At 38.7% G+C, this 22,059-nt stretch overlaps 1 protein-coding gene across 2 annotated transcripts in view; it reads left to right on the forward strand.

Annotated features, from left to right (window-relative positions):
* Positions 1-22,059, forward strand: part of Edil3 (EGF like repeats and discoidin domains 3) — a 287,167-nt gene that overhangs the window by 145,062 nt on the left and 120,046 nt on the right. For both annotated transcript variants that reach the window (XM_010637154.3, XM_010637153.3), the window contains one exon: positions 3,111-3,292. In XM_010637154.3, coding sequence (XP_010635456.1) covers positions 3,111-3,292 — 182 coding nt within the window. The remainder of the gene's footprint in view (positions 1-3,110; positions 3,293-22,059) is intronic.

The following is a 22,059-nucleotide window of genomic DNA, read 5'->3' on the forward strand; positions in this document are numbered from 1 at the left end:
TTCCAGCAAGTTTAATGTTTCTGTTTTAATATTTAGATCTTTAATCCATTTGGATTTTAATTTAGTGCATGGTGAAAGATAAGGGTCTAATTTTAATCTGTGGCAGGTTGACATCCAGTTTTTCCAACACCATTTATTAAAGAGGCTATCTTTCCTCCACTGAGGATGGTCAGCTCCTTTGTCAAAGATGAGGTAGCTGAGTACATCTGGGTTTGTTTTTGTGTCTTCCAGTCTGTTCCACTGATCCTCAGGCCTATTTCTTTGCCAGTACCATGCTGTTTTTATCACAGTGGCTTTGTAGTATAGTTTCAAATTGGGAATTGTTATACCTGGTGCCATGTGTCTGTTGCCTAAAATGGCTTTTGCTATTCTAGGTCTCTTACGGTTCCAAATGAATTTTTGGATTCTTTTTTCTAGTTCTGTGAAATATAGTGTTGGAATTTATGGTTTTGTTTTTGTTTTTTTGAGACAGAATTTCCCTAAGTGGCTGATTGCCCAGCCCAGTCTCCAACCTGCAGTCCTCCTGCCTCAGCCTCCAGTGTGCTGGGATTACAGGGATGCCCTACCACACCTAGCTTCATGACACAAAATTTTAAGACATCTAGCATCTGCTCATAGCATAGCACCAATACAGTTTTAAAATCAATCCTCGGTACTCAGTTTATGCAGTCCTGTGATGGTTCACAGGCGAGGTATTTGCTGAAGTCTCAGCTAAGCTTGATAGGCTTAGTGAGCAGTTCTGGGGAGCAGTGCGGTTAGAGAGCAAATCTCTCTCTGCAAAAGTTGCAGATTCTGTCAGGATGTCCAGTTCCACAGAAGGTCTTGAGATACGTACTGCTAAATGGCCCTGAGTTCCTCCCCAGGCCCTCACCACCATCTCATTGATCAAGCCGAGCTCTGCAGCTCTGCCTGTGCAGCTAGTGGCCTTGTCATGGCCTTGTACCCTTCTGCCCACCCTGGGCACAGAGCGAGGACAGGGTTCTCGGGCCTCCTTAATAGCAGTGATGCTACAAAGCCAGAGTTCTGCACTTCTTAAAATCAGACCGAGTGACATCAGGAAAGTTTCTTACCATTGTAAGAAGTTTGTAAAACTATTAAAGTTTAAAATAGGGAGCAATAAAATAAAGGGTCAACATTTGAGTTTTTCAAGTTAAGGTTTGGGAATATCAAAATAAGATTATTAGCCACAGCTCCTAATTTGCACTTTTAAAAATGAATAAATTATTAATTTAATGACCAATATGATATCAATACTTTCATGAAGAGTAACATTCCTAATTACATGTTTAAAAGTTCGTTACTGTCTAGATTTAATGTATCTAGTGAATGGTATTTTAATTGTAAATTGCAAAGATGAAAGTTTACTGTGTCAATATTATCTTTACTAATACCGTCTGATTAAAATGATTAATTATCCATGTATTTTAATTCTCTTTATAAAAAATGTTTAAAAGGTTTTAAAGGCATTAGAAAAATGTTACTATTGTACTTTCAGCCTTTTACTGTTTTACCATGGAATACAAAGAAAAGCACATTTACTGTAATGAAAATACAGTTAACAATGGAAAATATCACCCTAATTTCTAAAAATATTATAATCCAGTGGTAGAAATGTTCTTCTCAATCATGGTCTGAGAATAGCATTCAATTACTAATGTTAGACTACAGAAATATTTAAAATTTATATTGTGTTTGGTGGCAATCGTTGGTCAACTTGACTTATGTATACTGATATTTAATAGTGGCAATTCGCCCTTTTTCAAAATTTCAAGAATTCTGATGAGTTATTGTAAATTTCATTATAGAATTATCATATTAACTATCTAATCCTAAATTGGCAACAATTTAAACACTGCATACAACATGTTAAGTATTATTCTATTTATTATCCAAATTTGTGTTAACAAAAATGTAAATATAATGTATGAAATATTAAAGAAATTAAGAAAATCAGGTATAGTTTTTGTTCTCTCATAATTCTACCTATTTTGAATTTCAAAACCGAAATTAAATATGGTGAAATTGTATTAAGTTATTATGGAATTCAAATACATATTGTGCATATAATTATATATTCAATGTACATATACATTTTAGATGGAATTAACTCCATTCCTAACTTTAAGAACTAAACATGTTTAGTATCAGAGGACTTATTATTTGAGTCTGTTTTTTTTTTGGTCCCAGGGATTGAATTTGGGTTCTTGCGCTTGTAAGGCAGGCCACTGAACCGCTGAGCTAAATCCTTGGCCCTATTTGAGTCTGTTTTTAATCTTAGAGTTTTAAATATTTACCATGAAATTATGTTAGATTTCCATGTCACAAATTTATAGAAAAATAAAAGAAACTTAAGATGCAAATAGAGAATCCCAAGAGTTTTAGATTTTGTACTAAGATGTTACAAAGAAAGATATTTCAGTACCTTGACTTGCTGAATAGTATTGTCTTGTACAATGACCGTTATTACTCTAGTTATAAAAATAGTTTCTGTACCTATTTTCTGTAGTTTATAAGACATCATAGATAGTTTAATATTCTACTCTGTAGACAAATCTGTATATATTCACTTTTGGAAAAGCATAACTCACATGGCTAAAAAGGTTTCAGTTAAAAAAAAAAATTTTACAGTGAAAAACATGAATGCAAAACTGACTTTGGCAGAAAATTTAGATGTGCACTAATAAAGAAGTATTGCTTCAACAAACATTTATAAGGGATTACAGTTTATGATTTATGAGTGACTATTATCTCTGAAAATATAAAATATGACATGGGCCATTTAAAATTTCTTATTTATGTCATTGAAAAGAAATAGACCCTCGTGTTCACGGGAGCAACTCACAGAAAGTGGCACATAGGGTAGAATCATAGCGCGTTCGGGGCAGGTCTGTCCTGAGGCCTCTTTCAGACCAAAGGAAGAAAAGGCACATGAGGAGCAACAACGATTCCTGCGTGTAGTAATTCATACCGGAGCTGTGGATTAGTGAGGCTTAAACAGTGTGAGGATTCAAATTAAAATCCTTTTAGCAATATTTTACATCACACCAAATAGCCACAGCTTGCATGTGGGATTTCTCATCTGTTTGCACGGCTTTCTGATTTGTTCCCAGAATGTTCCGGCCCATTGGGAATTGAAGGTGGAATCATATCGAATCAGCAAATCACAGCCTCATCTACCCACCGAGCTCTTTTTGGACTCCAGAAATGGTACCCGTACTATGCACGTCTTAATAAGAAGGGACTGATCAATGCCTGGACAGCTGCAGAAAACGACAGATGGCCGTGGATTCAGGTAACAGTGGAGTGATACACAGTTTTGCCTAAATGCCTATTGTCATATGAAAAAGAGCGGAAAGAGCTAGTGGTCTCAGAAAGGGTAATTTACTTAAGGGTTCAGTTTGGCTACAGACTCTAAAAATGTGAAGAACATACACATTACACTGGCAAATGTATTAGAAGGATTAAAGTAATAAAATTCTTGAGCTGTATAAACACTACCTTAAAATACATCAGAACAAGTCTTAGATACCTGTTCATTCAGAGCATGCACTTTTAGACAGCAATTCCTTATACTACAAAAAAAAAAAAATTACATCTATTCTTTTTCTGTCTCTAAGGTGTGGCTTTGCATGTGCAAATTTAAAATACACAATGTATATGACGGTGCCTCAAATGTTAGCAGCACGTTCTTTCAGTAATTAAGGACTTTCAATTCCTAGTGTCATGCACAGTATTTTTATCAGCCTGCTGATTTTTAAAAGAATACTACACCCTGAGATACTAAGTATTTTCCCAGGGTTACACATAGAGTAGTGATGTGAAAGGCTGATATTGTGTTCATTTTAATGCTTTCTGAGGACTTAGATAAAGTGAAACCATAAAGTAGTATTTAGGGAACAGAGAGATGATCATTAGTGGTCTCTGAGAAAGATTGCACCTCTGTTGGGAATATAGCTTATTAGTATCTGTCTAGCTGGTCACCAGGATGTACCCTAAAGGTAAGACAGGGACATTGTGCTCTGGAGTCAGAGGAAGAAGAAATCACCATGGGAAAGTTGCTTGGTGGCGACAACTTTTGAGGGCCTTGGAAGACAGCTTGCGGTAGAGACTAGATGGGGAAGAACAGCCCTGTCACAGGGGTGACATGAGTCTGGAAGGCTCCTGTAGAAAATCGCAAGTACAGTTTACCGGAAGGGTCTGTGAGTTTGCTGTGCCATAGGATCTGAGCAAAAGGCTCTGGCCTTTACCACTGGAGTGGGGGCCGTTACACACAACTTTGATCAGCTGAGGGGCTGCTCTCGGCTTACTACATATTTTGAGTCAGGGGAACATCAGCCTCTGACATGACGTCATTAAATACCACGCGTAAAGGTTGCTGTACAGGCATTTAATAGAAAGGAAAATTGATTTATGGCCAAGTAACAAGACTTGCATACTTAGGAACTGGGCTGAAATCTTCACATACTTCCTTCTCTGAAGAAATCTTATGTCTCCTAGAGATTTATTTTATCGAAATGGCAGTGCGTGGTGGGCCAGTATTCTTGTTTTCTTTTATGAACTTATGTCTGCGTGTGCTTGTGGAAATTGCTTCTTAAATTAATTTGACTTTTTCCATCTGTAGCCACATGTACGAAAAGAATTTCAAAAACCAGAATAACACATCTGCACAGTTTTGGTTAGAGACTGATGACAATCTGATTAATTTAAAAATAGACACAAAATAAAAGAAACTATATAACTAATATTCATTCCAGAGATGGTTTTAGCCATTGTAGCTGATGAGCAGATTTGGTACATTTGTGGAAAGGCAGTCATGATGGAACTTTAAAAGTTGTTAATATTTCACACTTTGATTTTTTTTTACCTTATTTTGCCCGAATTTATTGCCTACTTTACACAGTATATCATTCTGCCTTTGAAAAGTTGGACTTTAGGTTCTCTTTCTCCCAGTCATAATGGAAAGAAATAAGTTCAGTGGAGCAGGACAATGATCATCTCAAGGAAGTTTAGATTGAGTATAACTTAGCCTGTCATCTTAAGTGAATAGTTTAAAATTTACTTTTATGGCCACTGGGCTGCTGATGATGATAATGATGATGGCAACAATAATCTGCTTTTTTCTGAAGATGGTAATTTACTTTTGTAGAAAAACTGCAGAAGTCAATAGAAGAAGTTTTCTCTTAGAGGAATAGGTGAACAAACTAAAAACTCAGCACTGTTACTCAGTAAATACTCAGTGAATATGTTCAAGGTCTATATTTTCATATTCTTTAATAGTATTTTCTGTTTCCTGAAAAGGAAGTTCACAAGTTACTTAAAGGAAAATCATATTTAGGGGACTCTGAGGAGATTAATTCCCTAACAGATTTTCTGTGCTTAAGCATTCGTTTTTAAAAATGTTTATTAGTACGTGTTTTTAGTGCATAGTGTTTATATTCCTCGTGAGACATTAGTACAAGGACACGGCACATCTGCATTCCTTTTTTCACCTGTTTCCCTCCCCTCCCTCCAAGTCTTGATCCCCTTCCCATCTGAAAAAGATACATCACTTTACTTCCTGTTATGTTTTATTTTGCTCTCTATTTATAACTTGGGTTTCTCATATAAAAGAAACCACCCATTTTATCCTTTTATTTGTATTCAGCCATTTAAATGAAACATTTGAGTACTTTGCTTAAACCTACTTATGATGAGCATAGTGTTCTCCTAATCTTTTAGGTGTATAGCACACACACACTAATTAGTATTCAATTTAATTTTCTTCCTTGTCTTGATAAAATGAAAATTGAAAATGCCATTTTAAATTTCCTTACTCAGCATGCAATTACTGATGGGAGCACGGAGCTCATAATTGGCTCTGGATTTAAAGAGTCGGTACAGAAAATGCAGTTAAACAAGAACTTTTTTTCCTGACCTTTATTTCTTCACTTAGATTTTTTCCAAGTATTAAATAACACCATGTCAAGCATTCCCTTAGTGTTTTAGAATATACATTTCTATTGCTGAGTGATGTGTTACAAATAGCAGTGTCATAATTATGACAGGGTGTCTGTGATTATCTCAAGTAAAAATATAAAAAGCTTATTCAAAATGTTCAGATGAGTTTCTGAGTGGATGTAGGGGTCCAGTTTCCTGTTGCCTGTTGAACATACCCAACACTGCAACTTACAGGGAGGAGTAATTAGGCTCAGGGTTTTACGGGTTCAGTCCCTGATCACGTGGCTCCAAGGCAGGAACGTCATGGCAGAAGGGTGTGGTGGAGCGCTTCCTGCCACCAGGAAGCAGAGCACCGATAGGAGTTACACCCTCCAAAGACTGACCCAGTGTCCCTCCTCCTCTATGGGTCAAGCTCCTACCAGTGTATTCAACATGAGCATCCCTGGATCCATCCATAGTGAGTAAATGTCCCCAAGAATTAATGGCCTCTCCAGGAGTCTCTCAATCCACTCAAATTGATGATTAAAATGGATTATTTTCTTTTCTTTTATGACAGCATGTAGTAAATCTTCTATTTTAAAAAAATTTTCTAAAGTAACTCTGTATTATAGTATAGATCTTAAATGTCCCCCAGAAGTCACATGTACTTGGGATGTTATTGGATCGTGAGAGTGCTTTATTCATCAGTGGCTTCATCTATTGCCGATTTCACAGCTGAAGGTGCTGCTAAAAGGTGGGGACTGGCTGGCGACAGGCCGCTGGGCCAGGGGTGGCCTGGAAGGGTGCGCTCTTGCCTCTGGCTTTTCCCTTCTCTCTTGTTGCCTGGCTGCCAGAAGCTGAGCTGCTGTCTTCCAGCAGTCCCCTCCACATGATCCTTTTGTCTTGGAACAAGAAAAACATGGGCTGAGCTGCTGAAATTGTGATCCTGTAGACCTCTCCTCCTTCAGGATACAAGTGTCAAATACCATGTCCAGCAACGTAAAAGCTGACCAGTACATTTTGCTTGCATATTCCTTGGATTTCTAGCTATTCCTTTACTGTATTTATCCATTTAACAGACACTTACAGAATGAATGTTACTCTGCACTATATTACTAGTCACTAAAAAAAAAAAACAACAACAACAACAACAAAAAAACACCAAAACACTGCACATCCTTTCAAGATACTCTGAATCTAGAAGATAGAAAAGTAAGTGCCCAATATATTTTGATCTTATTTTCCATGGTCCCTAACTGTTCCCTAAGTATCATGATATTTTTATAATCAAATGGCCTATATTAATAGGGTTTTTATAAAACCTAAACTACATTAGCTTCATATAGAATACAGACATAATTTCCCATTACAATATTATCTAGCTATCGTACTGCATGGTGATCTAGTATAATACCAATACCAATTTCTGTATGGAAGTAAATTTACTATTACTTGTATCAATAGTAGCATTTTACCACTGAGAAAAATGAAGTTTAGCTCTCTTTTGAGTAATCAATTCCTCCTTCAGAAATTGTGGTTAAGATTTTAACAGATTCTGGTTCTTCTCTGTACGACAGAGTCTGTAAGGGGAAGAGATAGCTGTTTTTTAAATTTTAATTTGCCAAAGAATCATGTATGACTTAGCAAGAATAGAAATTTCCAGATTTCTCTTCAGGTCCACCTCAGAATGCTCTGTAAAAACTTGTCTCATCAGCTTGGGGAGTTAAGATTTTTACAGCCTGAATTACAGTAATAAGAGAAATAAAGTCAAAACACTTGTGCCTGATGATCTTGGCACTGTGCTGATGGAAACTCCAAATAGTGCTGATTGCACAGGGTGGGGAGAGTTAAAAGAAAGGTGAAATAAAAATTTAAAAAGACAATGGAAAACGGAAAGTTGCTAAGCCTAGGAGAGGCAGAACCATGATGTGTATCTTTATCAGAAGCACATCCAGCTTTAACAAAAATTTTCAAATATTGTGCATTAATTATGAAACATTCCTAAGTGATTCTCAGATTCTTCTTTTCTATAATATTTCAAATATACAAATGCAAAATTATCTGACTTCTGCATTTAAATAATATAACTGTAAAGGTAGAATAACTTACTATTTTAAAGGTAGAATAACCTATTATTAAATAATGTGAACACAGATTTCTGAAACACAAATTTCATATGGATATTTTGAAACACTTTAACTTTGGGATTGAAAATGCAACAAACATTATATGTTCTCTGTCAAATATCTGTACATAATATGTATGAAAAATTTTATGGTAACTATAGATACCTCAACTCCTCCAGATAAATTATTTTTAAAACCTCGTGACTCTAAAATATTTTTTTATTTTTGTACTTGCAGAACATGAATTATATAGAATTTGGTTTGCCTATAGTGTTTTCTCATTCAAGTAAAAAGTGTTTTAACCTGATTACTTTCCCGAAACAAATAAATAAACAACATTCCCAGACATGCGCTTATCCATAGTAAACACACCTATAAAGCTAATTACACCAGAGCTAGACATTGATAAATTGCTTCTTCTAATGACTCTTTTAATAAGCTCTGATCCTCAGTGGAAAATTAGAATATTCATTTCAAGTACTTTATTAGAAATGAGCTTTCATATATGGTTGCATGTTTTAAAAACAAATGTTACTCTTTACATTTCCTGAAAAGCAGTCATATTTATTAAAAAATGAATTGGACCTCTCAGTACTGAAAAGCTGATGCCTGTGGTCTTGAGGTAATCCGGCGAGTGTACCGCGTTCTTCCGGCAGGGCTCCTCTCACTGACTTACGAGCTCTGAAGGACGCTCTTCGAATCGCAGCTCTGGGTTCTCTGAGCTGTGGAACCCGTGATTCAGCTCTCGTGTTACTCAAGCTGCAGCTCCAGTCCTCCTTTCCTCTGAGTTGCTTCCTCTGGATGTTTGGAACCCACAGCCTTTCTGGCCTAAATTTCTCACTGTCTCTCGAAGGCCCGCATGGTTTGTTGGGCTCGGGCGCAAACACTGCCCAGCCAACCCAACAGCCTCCGCTGCTGTTCATATTCATCCCTTGTTTCTTTCTCTGTGAAGCCATTCCTGCCTCTTCAATCCAAGGACAGAAGTGACCAGGCGCCTTTCTTTGCCCTGCCCCGTGTATTTTCATCACAGCAGCATGTGTTGCCCTTGACTCCCTTTTCTTGTCCTACACTTTAGTCCTTGCTTTTAGGATAAACACTTGACTTACATCTACTTCCACAGTACCTGAAATAAAACCTACTTTGGAAGAATGCTCAATGGATGAATAAGAAAAGAGGAAATATTGCACGTGAAAGATAAGGAGAGGGGAGGTGTGTTTGCCCCTGTTGATTATACCGCATTGATCAGTGTTGAGAATGCCAGACAGCTCACGCGCTGTTCCGCTGTTAGCTGTTTACCTCACTGGAGCCATTGCTGTGCATCGTGTCTGGAAGCCCCCCAAAGCCTCATGCAGTCTCTTTTGGAAATGGCTGAACGTGGCTCGTGTGATGCTGGGATTAAGGCTACGTGATTATTAAACCACTGCATATGAGTGAGTGTTTTGGCACTGACACCGTTACCTCCCTCGTTGCCTGTGCTGCCTTGTGGGCGCCATGTTGTTTGTCCTCTGCAATCCCTGCCTAGGAGCCAGCTGATTATGGGCTGAAATCTCTACAAACTGTGAGCCAAATAAACCCTTCCCCTCTGACTTTGGGTGTCAGATATTTTGTCTCAGCATGTAGAGAAAAATAACTAATAGCCATGTTAGCAGAAATGATCTGTGTGTTCCATGCAGCGGACCACAGTTTATTCCCAATCCCTGCGAACCTCTCTGACAGGCGACGTGAGATGGGCACTGGCACATTGCAAACAGCTTGTCTGGGAGTTTGCCTGCTAAACTCAGTGGATCAAGAGTGGCAGTCTCGCCTGCCTTCTTCCGTCCCACTTGTTCCAGTCCCAAAATGTTAAAGACGTGAACATTTCATTCAACTTCTTACACATTTAATAAATCTGTTATCATAGCCATTTCACAAGACTTCAGAAACTTTAGGCAAAACTATTGCTAGTATAAATTAATCTTCTCCATCTAAGATTAACTTACATAAAAAGCTTTGAAAGTGCTAGTATTTTTCCAACTTATTAAATTTTGTGGTTTGCCCTTAAAAATCATCCAAGACATACTAATTACCTACCTACTATTACTATTAGTCCTAATAGAATAGAAAGAGATGTGGGCTGTTACTTTAGCATGATTTTTAGAAGTTATTAAACTCTTAGAAGATAAATATACTTAAAAACACGCATATTATTTTTAATTAAACTTACTACACATTTTAGTACAGTATGAAATCTTTCTAAATTGTCTTTTGGGTTTATAGTGATATTTTAAATGCTTTATGGTTCAGTTAGTTTTCATTGTTTCACGAATATGACCAGAGTGACTTTTTCAGGTTGATACCAGTGAAGTGACATGGAAAAAATCTGAATAATTATAAAAAATAGTGAGTTTCTTTTGTTATGTGAAAAAAATATTGAAAGGTAGAAGCTCTGGATCTTCAGTCTGCCTGGATCACTCTGGTGTCAGATCCACCCTTGTTCTCACTCCCTGTGTCTTTACACAACCAGCGAGGGAGCCTCTGGAGGGCCGATCCTATTTGTGGTACTTGTGAGGCAAAGAGGGTGCACTGTGAGATCCTACTGTCTTTCAGAATTGCTCAGGGCAGCTCTTTGTATGGCTGAATGCAAGTCAGGATTCCACTGGGAGTCTGAACCCACTCTCAGACAGAGGGTTTTAGACCCTTCCAGGACTGCCCTTGGGAAAGGCTGCTAAAGAATTAAACTCACTCACTGCCTCTGCTGCGGCAGATATTCTACTAGAACTGCATCTGCACCTCCTGCATTAGCACAGCAGGTTACCAGCCTCCCAACCACAGGTCCCTAGAGGTGAGAAGTACAGAGAAGCAGGAGAAAAGTTGAGAGTCTAAACTGAAGGTTTCCTTGTCTCTTCATGTTTATCTTCTGGGAACTGGTGGGATCACTATTTGGACTGGGCTAAAAGAATTCCTTATTTCCACAGTAGACGCTGAATAAATTTGTACTCTGAATTTTTCTCTGAAATTGGCCTTGCTGAAAACCTCCTTGTGTTCTTGTGTTGAAAATATGAAGCAGTACCAAGCTACCTGCCCTGATCCTGAAAGCTTTATTTATTTATGTGTTTTTTGAGGCAGCAGTTAATGCAAAACCATTTCTATCCAGAGCTGTTTGTTGCTTTTTAAAAGTAACTGCATATAATTAGATTTGATTGTAGAAAATAGCATAAATTTATCCGTACTTGAATAAGAGATGAACCCTATTGCTCAAAGTATGATGTATTAGCTTTAGGAGCTAACAGCCACATCTAGCAGTACATACTGTTCCACTCCTTGACATGTATTGACTCAAATTGGATCAAATCAGTATGTTATCCCATCAATTAAATATGGAAAATAGCCGTAGAAAGATGTGTAAGTTGTTTAAATCGACTAAACTTCTGAATTGTGAAACAATGATTCAAACTCAGCTCTAAACTATTTCTAACTTGTGTGTTATTATCCTTTCTTTGGCAATCCTCAGTAATTCCCCTTTACCTTTCATGAGTGGGAAGGGTGACACTAGGAAAGTTAAAGCTTTGTAATGGAACTATTCTATCTTAGAAATATTTCATTTGTCCATAAACAAGTAGTTTATCTCTAGTCTGGAGTGATAGTTCTCCAGCTGTATGTAAAAATGACCTGAGGCGCTTGGGAAATATCATCCCCATCCTTAGAATTTCTTAATTACTGGTCAGTGTTGTGTCCCAGGTGTTACCTGCAAAGCAGACAGCTTGGGTGTATGTTTGTATAGGTGATCCTCAGGGGGGAAATGTAATTACCAGCCTGATGCCTACCAGCAGTTCGGTTCCAAGTCTAGGAGAGAAGTGCGCTTCACCTTGGATTTGTCTCTTTTGCTTTTAGAAGCAACTTAATTAAATGCACTGAGATGGTAGAGAACAGTGTCCTGCTCTTCTGACACGTTGGTGCAAAAGGGGTATCAAGATAGCACAAATTCAAGACCTAATGCTTTAAGCTGTCTTGGTGATATTTTGTTTTTAACTTGCCTAGTTTCGTGTTATTCTTAGGTATAGTCCACATTCCTTCATGAACTGGAAAAGACAGTGTTTATTTCCAAAGTTTTGTTTTTTTTTTTTTTTGCCTGTAACATGAAGACTACACTAATCCATTAATAATTATAGTTAAAGGGTTGTAGAACAGGTAAATCCCCGTAAAGTTACTCTACAAATGGTTTTGTTGTTAAATCTTCAATCCTGTCCCAAAAGTGTTTAAACTTTTGTATACCACAGTCTATAAGGGGAAGAGATAGCCATTTATTAGACTTTAATATCCCAAGGATTCATGGGTGACTTGGTAAAAATAGAAATTTCTAGATTTCTCCCCAGGCCATCCTCAGAATGCTCTGTAAAATTTTGTCACATCAGCTTGAGAAGAATAAGAATATAATAATAATAAAAACACGCTAAAAAGCCATTTTTAATTGTCAAAGACAAATTCACATTTTTGAGGATGACATTAAAGAAATTGTTCTGGACAGGAGGGAATAAAGAGATCGAAATCACCAGTGAGGTGAAGAAAGTCCCGCTCATCAGGGACAGGTCCTCTTATACTGAAGAGTTGGGCACACATGTAGACTAGTTAGGAAGACAAAGACCAGGAGTGGGGAGCAGCCACTGATGCATGAAGATGTACCAATGTCAGACTGAGTCAGACGTAATGGTTATTGAAGAGTTTGGGAGGATGGCTCGTCAGTGGTCTGTGTTTTAAGTACCCAGCACTGAGAAGCAGTCAATAAAGCTTTGTAAAAAAATAAAATGTGGAATGCTTCTTTGCAATGACGGGATCATAGGAATAGGGGCAGCTGTTAGGATGCATAAACGAGTTCCCAGAGGAACATGTCAGGAGGACCTGGGTTAGAGCACTAAAATAAGATGAAAGATGAACCCATGGAGGACTTCAGGGTGCAGGACTAGCAAATGATAGAGTGATTGTGTGTTAGCAGAGAAAAGGAGAAACAAGCTCTAATGTTCTGAGCTTGACTGTGACAGCAGGACCATTACTGCAGCTGTAGATACCTTGGGGGAGTCGGTATAGGGGTTAGGGTGGGATTTCAGCCAAACTGGCTTTGGGATCTCCCCAAGGATTGGTGGAGCAAGAAACTTCTGAACACAAGCCCGACTAAACTAAACTTCTCCCCCTTTAAGTGGCCGACATCATGGAATTTGTCCAGGAAAGCTGGCCAGCACAGTTAAATTCTGGTAATGGCATCCAGCAGGAAGTTAGGAAAGTGAGTTTGGGGCTCCGCATAGCACATGAAATGGAGTAAGTAGACACCAGTGCCCAGGACACCTCTGAGATGTGATCTGTCTGCAAATATTCCGTCATGCCACTAGCAAGTCCACGTCTATACCTAGTAGAAGCGTGATTGGCTACTACTGCCTTTGTAGAATTCAAAGAGCTACTTGAGAGAATGATGGGGAATCCCAGAATAAGGTGGCATCTTTCTCTTGCCTGTGTTTCCATCAGAGTATCTTATAAGGCAGTAGCTTACTGAGGGTTCCTATTTTACAGGGGCTTCAGGAAGAGATGCCCCGACCTTTCAGCTTGGAAGTGACTTTATCCATTCTCCAGTCATACCTTTTCTCAAACACTTTTTCTTCCCATCACATGTTGGTTACAATTTTTCCATGTATTTGTTTTTAATGTTTCTGCTACGGCTCTCCTCAGAATTGATGTATTTAATTAAAATCAGAGCTGTTTCTGCCTAACATTGGTATGTAGTTAGTATAGATTGCTTTATTTTGTTACAGTTTTGCTTCTTGAAAAAAATGATAAAGCTCTCCTCTTTTCCACAAATGAATCCTCTGATTTCTTGTTTCTATTATATACTTAATGCTTCAATAGCTTTGAATCGTTTTTTGTCTGAGAGCTTACCCTACACGCATTATATTTTCTTTTCTTGTATTTAAACAACTGTGTTAAACTCAGGTCTCCTTGGTTTCTTATTATGATCTGTGCCGTTATGGACAGAGTACTAAACTTCAGAAATAGATGTGGCTTTTTCTGTCACAGATGGCTAGAGCAAGAGTCTAACCCAAGCTAGAGTTTATATGTAATGGCAGCTTTCAAGAAGCTCTTAAAAAGAAGTGGTTTACCCAGCAGAAAAATGACAAAAAGACATTCTGATATAGCTGCCCATGGGTCATAGCTTTTCCTTTCTTGGGAGTACTAACACAGACTTGGAGAGATGGACATAAGCTGTGAAAGGAGGAGAGTACATTACTGAGTGTTTTTTACCTTTTTTTGTGGGGGGGGTACCAGGTATTGAACTCGGGCCCTGTGCTTGTGACGCAGGTGGCGGAACCATTGAGCTAAATCCCTGGCCCCTTGAGTGTTTTTTAAATACCTCTGTTAGTTTAAATTTGCAATGTTGAAAAACTATTTATTGAGCATCTACTATTTGTCTAGTTATTTGGGTCATACAGAGATTTTCCATGTTCATGTGGAGATTATTTTAACAGATAAAACATTTCAAGCCATCTTATGTAGACACTTTCTAGTTAATTGTGTGGACATCTGAAAAGGGAAAAGCTGTTAGACTTAACTCAGCAGGCAATACTGCTCTGAGGAAATGTGGAGAATGTACCTGAGTTTCAGCCATAGGGGACTCCTGGAAAGGTGCATCCTTCTACCTTTATAGGGCCCATTTCTGAGTGACCCTAAACTCAATTTACATAAATAAATCCATTCACTCAATTTATTCATGGAGCATCTACAGAATGCCAACAGATGGGCTAAATTCCAGCTCCTCCTCGGGGTAGAATTCCTAGCCTCATCCTCTACCCTGCCAATCTATAGTTTCCTGTAGCTTCCTGTTCTTTCCTCACATAATACTTGCCACAGATTTAATTACAGACTTCCTAGGAGATTATTTTCATTGAATAAGCTGCGTGAGGGTAGATATGTGGCCAGTTGGGCCACCCAACTGTCTCACCATTCCCAGTGATTGAACTTTAATTAATATAAACATATTTTATCATAATGTTGGTATATCGCAATACCGGGGCTGAGACATCTTTACTCAGTAAATATGTATTAAGTGACTTAATAAATCATGTGTAGTTAAATAAGTTATATCACCTACTGTTCGGGTGTTTAAATCTACAGCAAGTGAAATAGATTGACATGAGCTGCTATGTTCTATTGTGTGGTGCTGGGCTCAACTGGCCATTAACTGTCACCTTAATCAAGGTTGCTTAACCACTTTAAGGTCCAGCTTCTTTATATACAAAACATCCACCTTCAGTCAGCCCCTTAGAATCCTGTGAGGTTTGTGGACATACAGTCAAAACGGATGTGTAGTCATCCAGTCATGAATCAAAGCATGCTCTCACCAACTCCACAAATGTATGTTGAAAAGTTTAGTTAAGACTTTTAACTGCCTACCAACATACTTTTGATCTGTTTCCATGGTAGTAAATAGATCATTAACTAAATATGTTTTACCCCAGAATTTTTTTAAAAAAAAACTACATGTCTAATAGATGTAGCCCTTGGACTTCCAAAAGGTCAGAGGTTAATAAGCCAAAGGGTCTCATGGTGGTTTCTGGGAACTTCCTTCAGAAGTAGTGGCCATACAACCAATCTCCCCTCTGTCCCTTGCTTTATTCTGCTGCCATAAACAAAGGCTGCCATTTTGAACCCTGAGACTGGTTACACACAATGGATAGGCTACCAGGTACCCAGACCCCCCAGGTGTAGTGGCCGTTGGTATCCATCACATGTTTACCCACAGGGGAAGTCTCTTTCTTCCTCTTTTAAGCCACAGCTTCTTTGGGTTTTTCCATCACTCACAGCTAAACTGAATCACACCACCCAGGAGTCTGCAGAGTAGAGTGTGCAGTAGTAGATCCAAGGCTCTCCACAGCTGGGCCATCCTGGTCTTTCAGTGGGAATTTTAAGAGCTGTGTCATGGAGAATGAAATCAATAGGGCAGATGTGTTTTCAGTTTGCCATCCTGAGAGGGGCCTTCCAGATGGATATGCACAGCAAGAGGAACTCATCCCTTTTCCCCACCCAAGCATCCTTCTGTAATGACAGAATTCTGAGAAATCTGCCCCCCAGCCGTCTGTCTTGCTGTCCTCCAAGGATTCCGTGCTGGCCTGTGACCTCAGTCTGGCCACTGGTCGTTTGCAGCTGTTCCCTGTCCATGGATCTTTTCTTTTTATGTCTGTGGTGAGGCATCTGTTCCTTTATTTATTGTTGATGATGTTCTGCTTTCCATGCCTGTTTCTTTTTCCGTCTCTTTCCCTTTCAGGTGCATGCAATGAGTGTCACTGTCTTTGCAGTCTTTGTATTTCCCCTTGGCACCTACCAGTCTCTGTAGACTCTACACCTCTGGAACATACTGGATGTCAAGCACAGTCAGTTCTTTAGAGCCATAAACAAGGTGTAATAATAATCAGATTCTTGTGTATAAAGAAGCTGTTGTGGCCTCATAGAAATCGGTGCTGTGAAAAGTGCCAGAGGAAGACGTGAATGTGTTTTAGTCTGATGGGAAGGAGAAAGCACTTGAAAGTTGGAAAAGCAAGAATGGAGAAAATCTGCAGCTTATTTTTTAAAGTGCCAAATGTGGGCTGGGGATTTAGCTCAATGGTTCCACCGCCTGCCTGCTTCATAAACGCAAGGACCTGAGTTCGATTCCTGGTACCAAAAATACATAAATACATAAAATTTAAAAATAAATAATAAAGTGCAAATGTGACTTAGTTTGCCACTTTTGAATGTTCTAATATGGTTTAAGTAGTTTATGAATAGACATTTTACATCACTTTAAATCATAGAAACTTAGAGTTTTGGATCCATAATTTTAAATGCAAATACATAAAAGATATAAATAGGTCTATTCACCTGTCATAAAATTAACTATAAACTTGGAGCTGCAGATGCCATTTTATGTGAATAAATCTGGTCAGTGGTGCATATGAGGTAGCTTTTGATCATTAAAAATAATTTGTTTTCTAAATTCAGGTCACACTCTAATGAAATTACAAAAATAAATGAATATTTTCTCTCATTTAAAAATAATTTGTTCTGCAAGGTTTAGAAAATATTCGATAAAATCTATCTATATAGCTTCTTAAGGGAAACAGAAAAAAAACTTTTTTAAAAAAATACCACAATCTGTGAGTTTTTCAAGGACTTCCTAGATGTAAACAAGTGTTCAGCAAAAAAGAATTTGAAAATGATGAAATATATTTTATATTCTTCATAACTTCATGAATCTAATGTTTTGCTCTATAGAATTGTTTGGCAGTATTATTCTGAAAAGGTGTAAGAACATTGTCTTCACTACTAACGAATAATGAGTCTGTGTTGCACTGAAAGATGTTGTGGAGAAAAGTAGACTTTTTCTGTGGTTACTTTTATTTTTCTGTATTTTTCTCCTAACTTCGAAGGTAGCGTAGATGCCTGGAATTTCCCATCATCTCCCTTGATGGGTCCTTACAGGGTCCAGAATTATCCAGTTTGTTTCTCTGGATGAATAAAAAGAGCAAATAAAATAGCTAGCTCCCGTATAAGAGCACTCAGAAAAGTAAAGTGATGTAGTCAGGAGTGATCTGATCTTTGTGAATCAAAGTATCATTTGGTTCATTTGTTACTCGTTTTGCTTCCGTCTTTGTGAATGAGAAGCTTAACTTGCCTCTTACTGGAAAAGCATGATGATGATGGCACAGCGTCCCGGTGTGCTGTGCGACAGTGGGGTTGTAGGGGACCCCGTGGCCTTGGCTGCAGTGAGTGAGAAGAGCATCCACAGGTGGCGAAGTTCTCCTGGGAGAAGAGTGGAAACCACAGTGCCCAAGGTCCTGTTCGCTGGTGTGGTAACACTGCCGCTTTCCAGCCAGGGTTTTTGGGGTATGAAACCTGCCCTCTAGCTAGAATTCTACTCTGCTGGAAGCAATGATACTTCCATTTGTCTTTTCTTCTTTTAATAGCCTCTGGTCACGACAGGAAGTTTGGGTCTTAGTGTCCTCTTTTTGTTGAATAGCACCAAGAAAAGTAGACCCTCTCTGGGCACCCTAAAACTAGACCAAGACGGGGCTGTTACTTCCGGTGTTGCTCTTTCCAGTGTGCCCGTAGCACCACTGATCCTTACTCCAAAGAATGACATGTTGCAAACTCAGTAAATCCAATTCCAGATGGTGATTTTCTGGGGAAAAGTCAAACTTCAAATTTCAAGGTGTATTTCTTAGTAAATATGTTTTAAACATTTAAATTAAAAATTGAAGTTATTTTATTTTCATATTTCATTTAAAGATAATTAGATATGTAAATATAGAACCCATACGGTCCACAGAAATACAATGCAAATTTTAAACTAATCCTTATTATACAAATGGGTAAGCAGTGAGAGGGACAAAATATTACCTCTTCCAAGAGAATTGACTATAAATTGAATTTTTTGAGTCAGGTCTCATTTTAAATGATTTTGAAATATTGTCATTGTGGTTCTGATTGTAGACACTGTATTAAAAATTATTCTCCATAAATTAGATAATCTTTCTAACTTAGTTAACAACATTCCCGGAAGATACATTTAGGGATGCACCAACAACTTAATAATGAAGAGAAACAGTCAAGCAATAGTTTGTCTGGTTTTCTTTTTTCTTTTTTTCTTTTACTTTTTGTGGTACTGGGGATTGAACCCAGGACCTGGACCATGAGCTACTTTCTCTTTCCTTTTTATTTTAGATTTTGAGACAAGAGTTTCACTAAGTCATTAGTTTGCTGAGGCCTGGCTACTTTCAACTCTCCTGCCTCAGCCTATCAGACTTCCAGAATTGCAGGTGTACCCCACCACAGTTGGGCTGGTTTGTCTATTGTACAGTTTTCTTCAATCATAAATTTAAATTCTTCAGAGAAAACAATACATATAAGTCTTTTATGCTTTTGTTTCAGTACATATGTAGATATAGTTTAAGCAACTTACTTCCTGGTATATTTAATTTTATTCATTTAATTATTTATTTTTGTTTTTTTGAGACAGTGTCTCACTATGTAGTGAGACTGACCTGGAACTCACTATGTAGCTCAGGCTGGTCTCGAACTCACAATGATCCTCCTGCCTCAGCCTCCCCAGTGCTGGGATTATAGGCGTGTGCCAACACACCAAGCCTTTAATTTTATTTTTAAAGTGCAAGTGAAAGAGTATAATTATGTGTGTGAAACAATCAGAAAGAAGGACTATAAAGTGCAAAACAATTACTTGATAACAGCTGTTGCGGGTATCTTCCTGAGATATTTCTTCCTTCCCTTCAGTCCTCTTCCTCCCCTTTTTAGTTAATTCACTCACGTTACATAATTCTAGAAAATAGTATCCTAGAAAGCGCGCCACTCTTTGAATGAGGACATATGTTTGCTGTGCAGACTTCTCTTATCTTCAGGGCATAGAAGTCACATGAAGAGCATCTTGGTTTTCTGTTTCCCAGAACTACCTCTTAACTTTTTATTACGTGATGCTTGCTTCTGCCTTGACGTTTCATTGATCCCGAATCGCCATTTAGAGCGTCGGGACATTTGCTGCCAGCTGCAGTCGTGCTTTCTCCCCTGGGGAGGGATGGGGCAGGCTCACGGCGCCCGTGGAAGCTCTTCTGCGGACATCTCTGTTGGCAAGCTCCAGATCCTGCGCTGGATGCAGGACGATCCGCGCACCGAGGGTAAAGCGTTAGCCTCTTCCCGCTAACGCTGCCCTGGCCAGGATGAGGAAACGGCATCGCGGAATTCGGATTTAGCAGGGAACCCGTGTGTCCCACCGAGAGAGGCTTGAGAAAATCAAGCTCTTCACACAAAGGGAATGCTCTGCTTTGGGGCAGTACCTTGGGTTCATTTTTCAAGAGGCATTAGTAAGGTGACTTTATTTTCACCGTTTCTAGTGTATTTTACAGAGGTTAGTATTTCTGACCTGGTGCTGATATTATTTTATCTTCTCACTCTTACTATTTCTCAAACTTCGGCCATCTGTTTTTATGTACAGAGAAGAAAAGAGATCTTTTTCTCTCTTTTCATTTTTTTTCTTTTCCGTTTGCATCCATCTATTCAGGTTGACAGAATTTAATAAACAATGAACGCTTCCATTTTTTTCATGAGTTATAGGACACACCCAGGAAAAAAGACAAGAACAATCCAAAATTCAGAGCGTGAACGCTCACCCCTGTACCTCGGACAGGAAGACCTTGTTCGTGAGGGTTCTGACTACCTTAATAAGTACCGCTCGGGCAGACTTCATGTACACATCCCAGCCCAAGCAGCCGCCTCTGGGGTGCAGGTGTGAGGAACTGCGCACGTGCAGACATTGGGCCAGCAGCAGGGACCCCGATAGCAGATGAATGCAGGTGCGCGAAGCCCTTCCGAAGCACGTGGGAATTCCCAGGAACGCCTGCGCCTGGCCAGGACTCCTAGACAGGCGGCAGTGGATCCCCCTCGCCCCCGTTCCTGTGTTTCCTCTGTCGCGTGCTGTTTAGTGAACGGGGCGTTCACTGTAACTGGAGGCTGCACAAGGAGCACGGGGCCGTAGAGAGGTTACAATTTCTATGAACTTCTCCATCCTGTCTCCAAAGAGGGCTTCTCTCCAGTTCTGATGGAAGGCTGATCCGTGGCCACGGGAAGGGAGTTTAGAAGCCCGCTTATTTGCAGCTTCAGAATTAGTGCTTGGTGATTAATACAGATCTTGATTTAAAGAAAAGGCATTTAACTGCCATGCTGTGATTCTGGGATGAATCACCACAATGCATGCATTACTAAGGCTTCAATGTTTGTTTCTTTTCTTCTTCGTATTGGTAAAGTTATTCAAGTATAGAACCCTGGATGTTAGTGACTTTTAAAAAATCAGTAATATAGATTGTGTTCAGGAATGTGTCTTTTTGAGACTTTTCAGAAACATTTCCCTTTCCCAGTCACATTTTGTGAATCAAAGAAGCTCTTTAGCCCTGCCTCCGGAACCTTTAGAAGACTGTGTGTGTGTGTGTGTGTGTGTGTGTGTGTGCACGCGCGCGTACTCGCACTCACACACATGCATACATATATAATATATACTATATACATATATACTCTTCTGTGTAAGGTGAAAGTATCACAGAAAATGCCAATTTATAATTTCAGGTGAACTAATGATCTCCAATTATATATTTTTACAGAAATCGTGTGACAAATCACTTTAATTCAGTGTAGAGATAGCTCTGATGCTCAGGCAGAATAGGCATTGTTTAAAATCGGCTCTCATTTACATCTGGTCTTCTTTATTCCCTATGCAGTGTGCTCTTAGTCTGAGCATGAATGTGCGGGTCTTGTACACACTGACAGCAAACCACCTCGTGCTATATTACTGGCAGCTGTAAGGATGGAACAGGGCCAGTCTCATCCTATCTGGCAGATTATTTTATTATTTCACCTTTTATCCTTTATTATTTATATAGTCATACAGAGTCCTTGCCTTAAAAAAGAAGCATTAAAGGGCCAGGGATTTGACTCAGTGGTTCTGCCACCTGCCTCCTGCCTCACAAGGTCCCAAGTTCAATCTCTAGTACCAAAAAAAAAAGAAAGAAAGAAAGAAAAGAAACATTAAAACATTTTAAAATCTCTAGTCCCTACTAGTCTATTTTTTAAAATTGCCTGGCATTTTTTACATAATAAGAAAATGCATTCATACACATAATGATTACTACAGAGTACAACTGATATATAAGCACTGTATGGCCCCGTAGTACTCTAATGTCACATTCTGCCAAAATGCAAATTTAAAAAAATGGGAACTCACCAGCTATTGCCTGTGTCTCCTTTACTAACTGAAGGAAATGACCACGAAGTGTTCGATCATAACTTGATTCTCCTCTGAGTAAGTTCCGAACCAAGCATCCATCTTTCTTCCTAATTGGTCTCCCGTTGACAGTGATTCCTAGTACTTGTTTAAAAAGGAAACTTTTTCTGCTTTTACTTCTTAGGCATTAAACTTTCATTTAAAAAACTGAATCCTTCTCTTTCAATAAAAAGAAAG

This window comes from Fukomys damarensis, unplaced genomic scaffold, assembly GCF_012274545.1.
Source record: "Fukomys damarensis isolate Sample0158 unplaced genomic scaffold, DMR_v1.0_HiC HiC_scaffold_3, whole genome shotgun sequence".
NCBI lineage: Eukaryota > Metazoa > Chordata > Mammalia > Rodentia > Bathyergidae > Fukomys > Fukomys damarensis.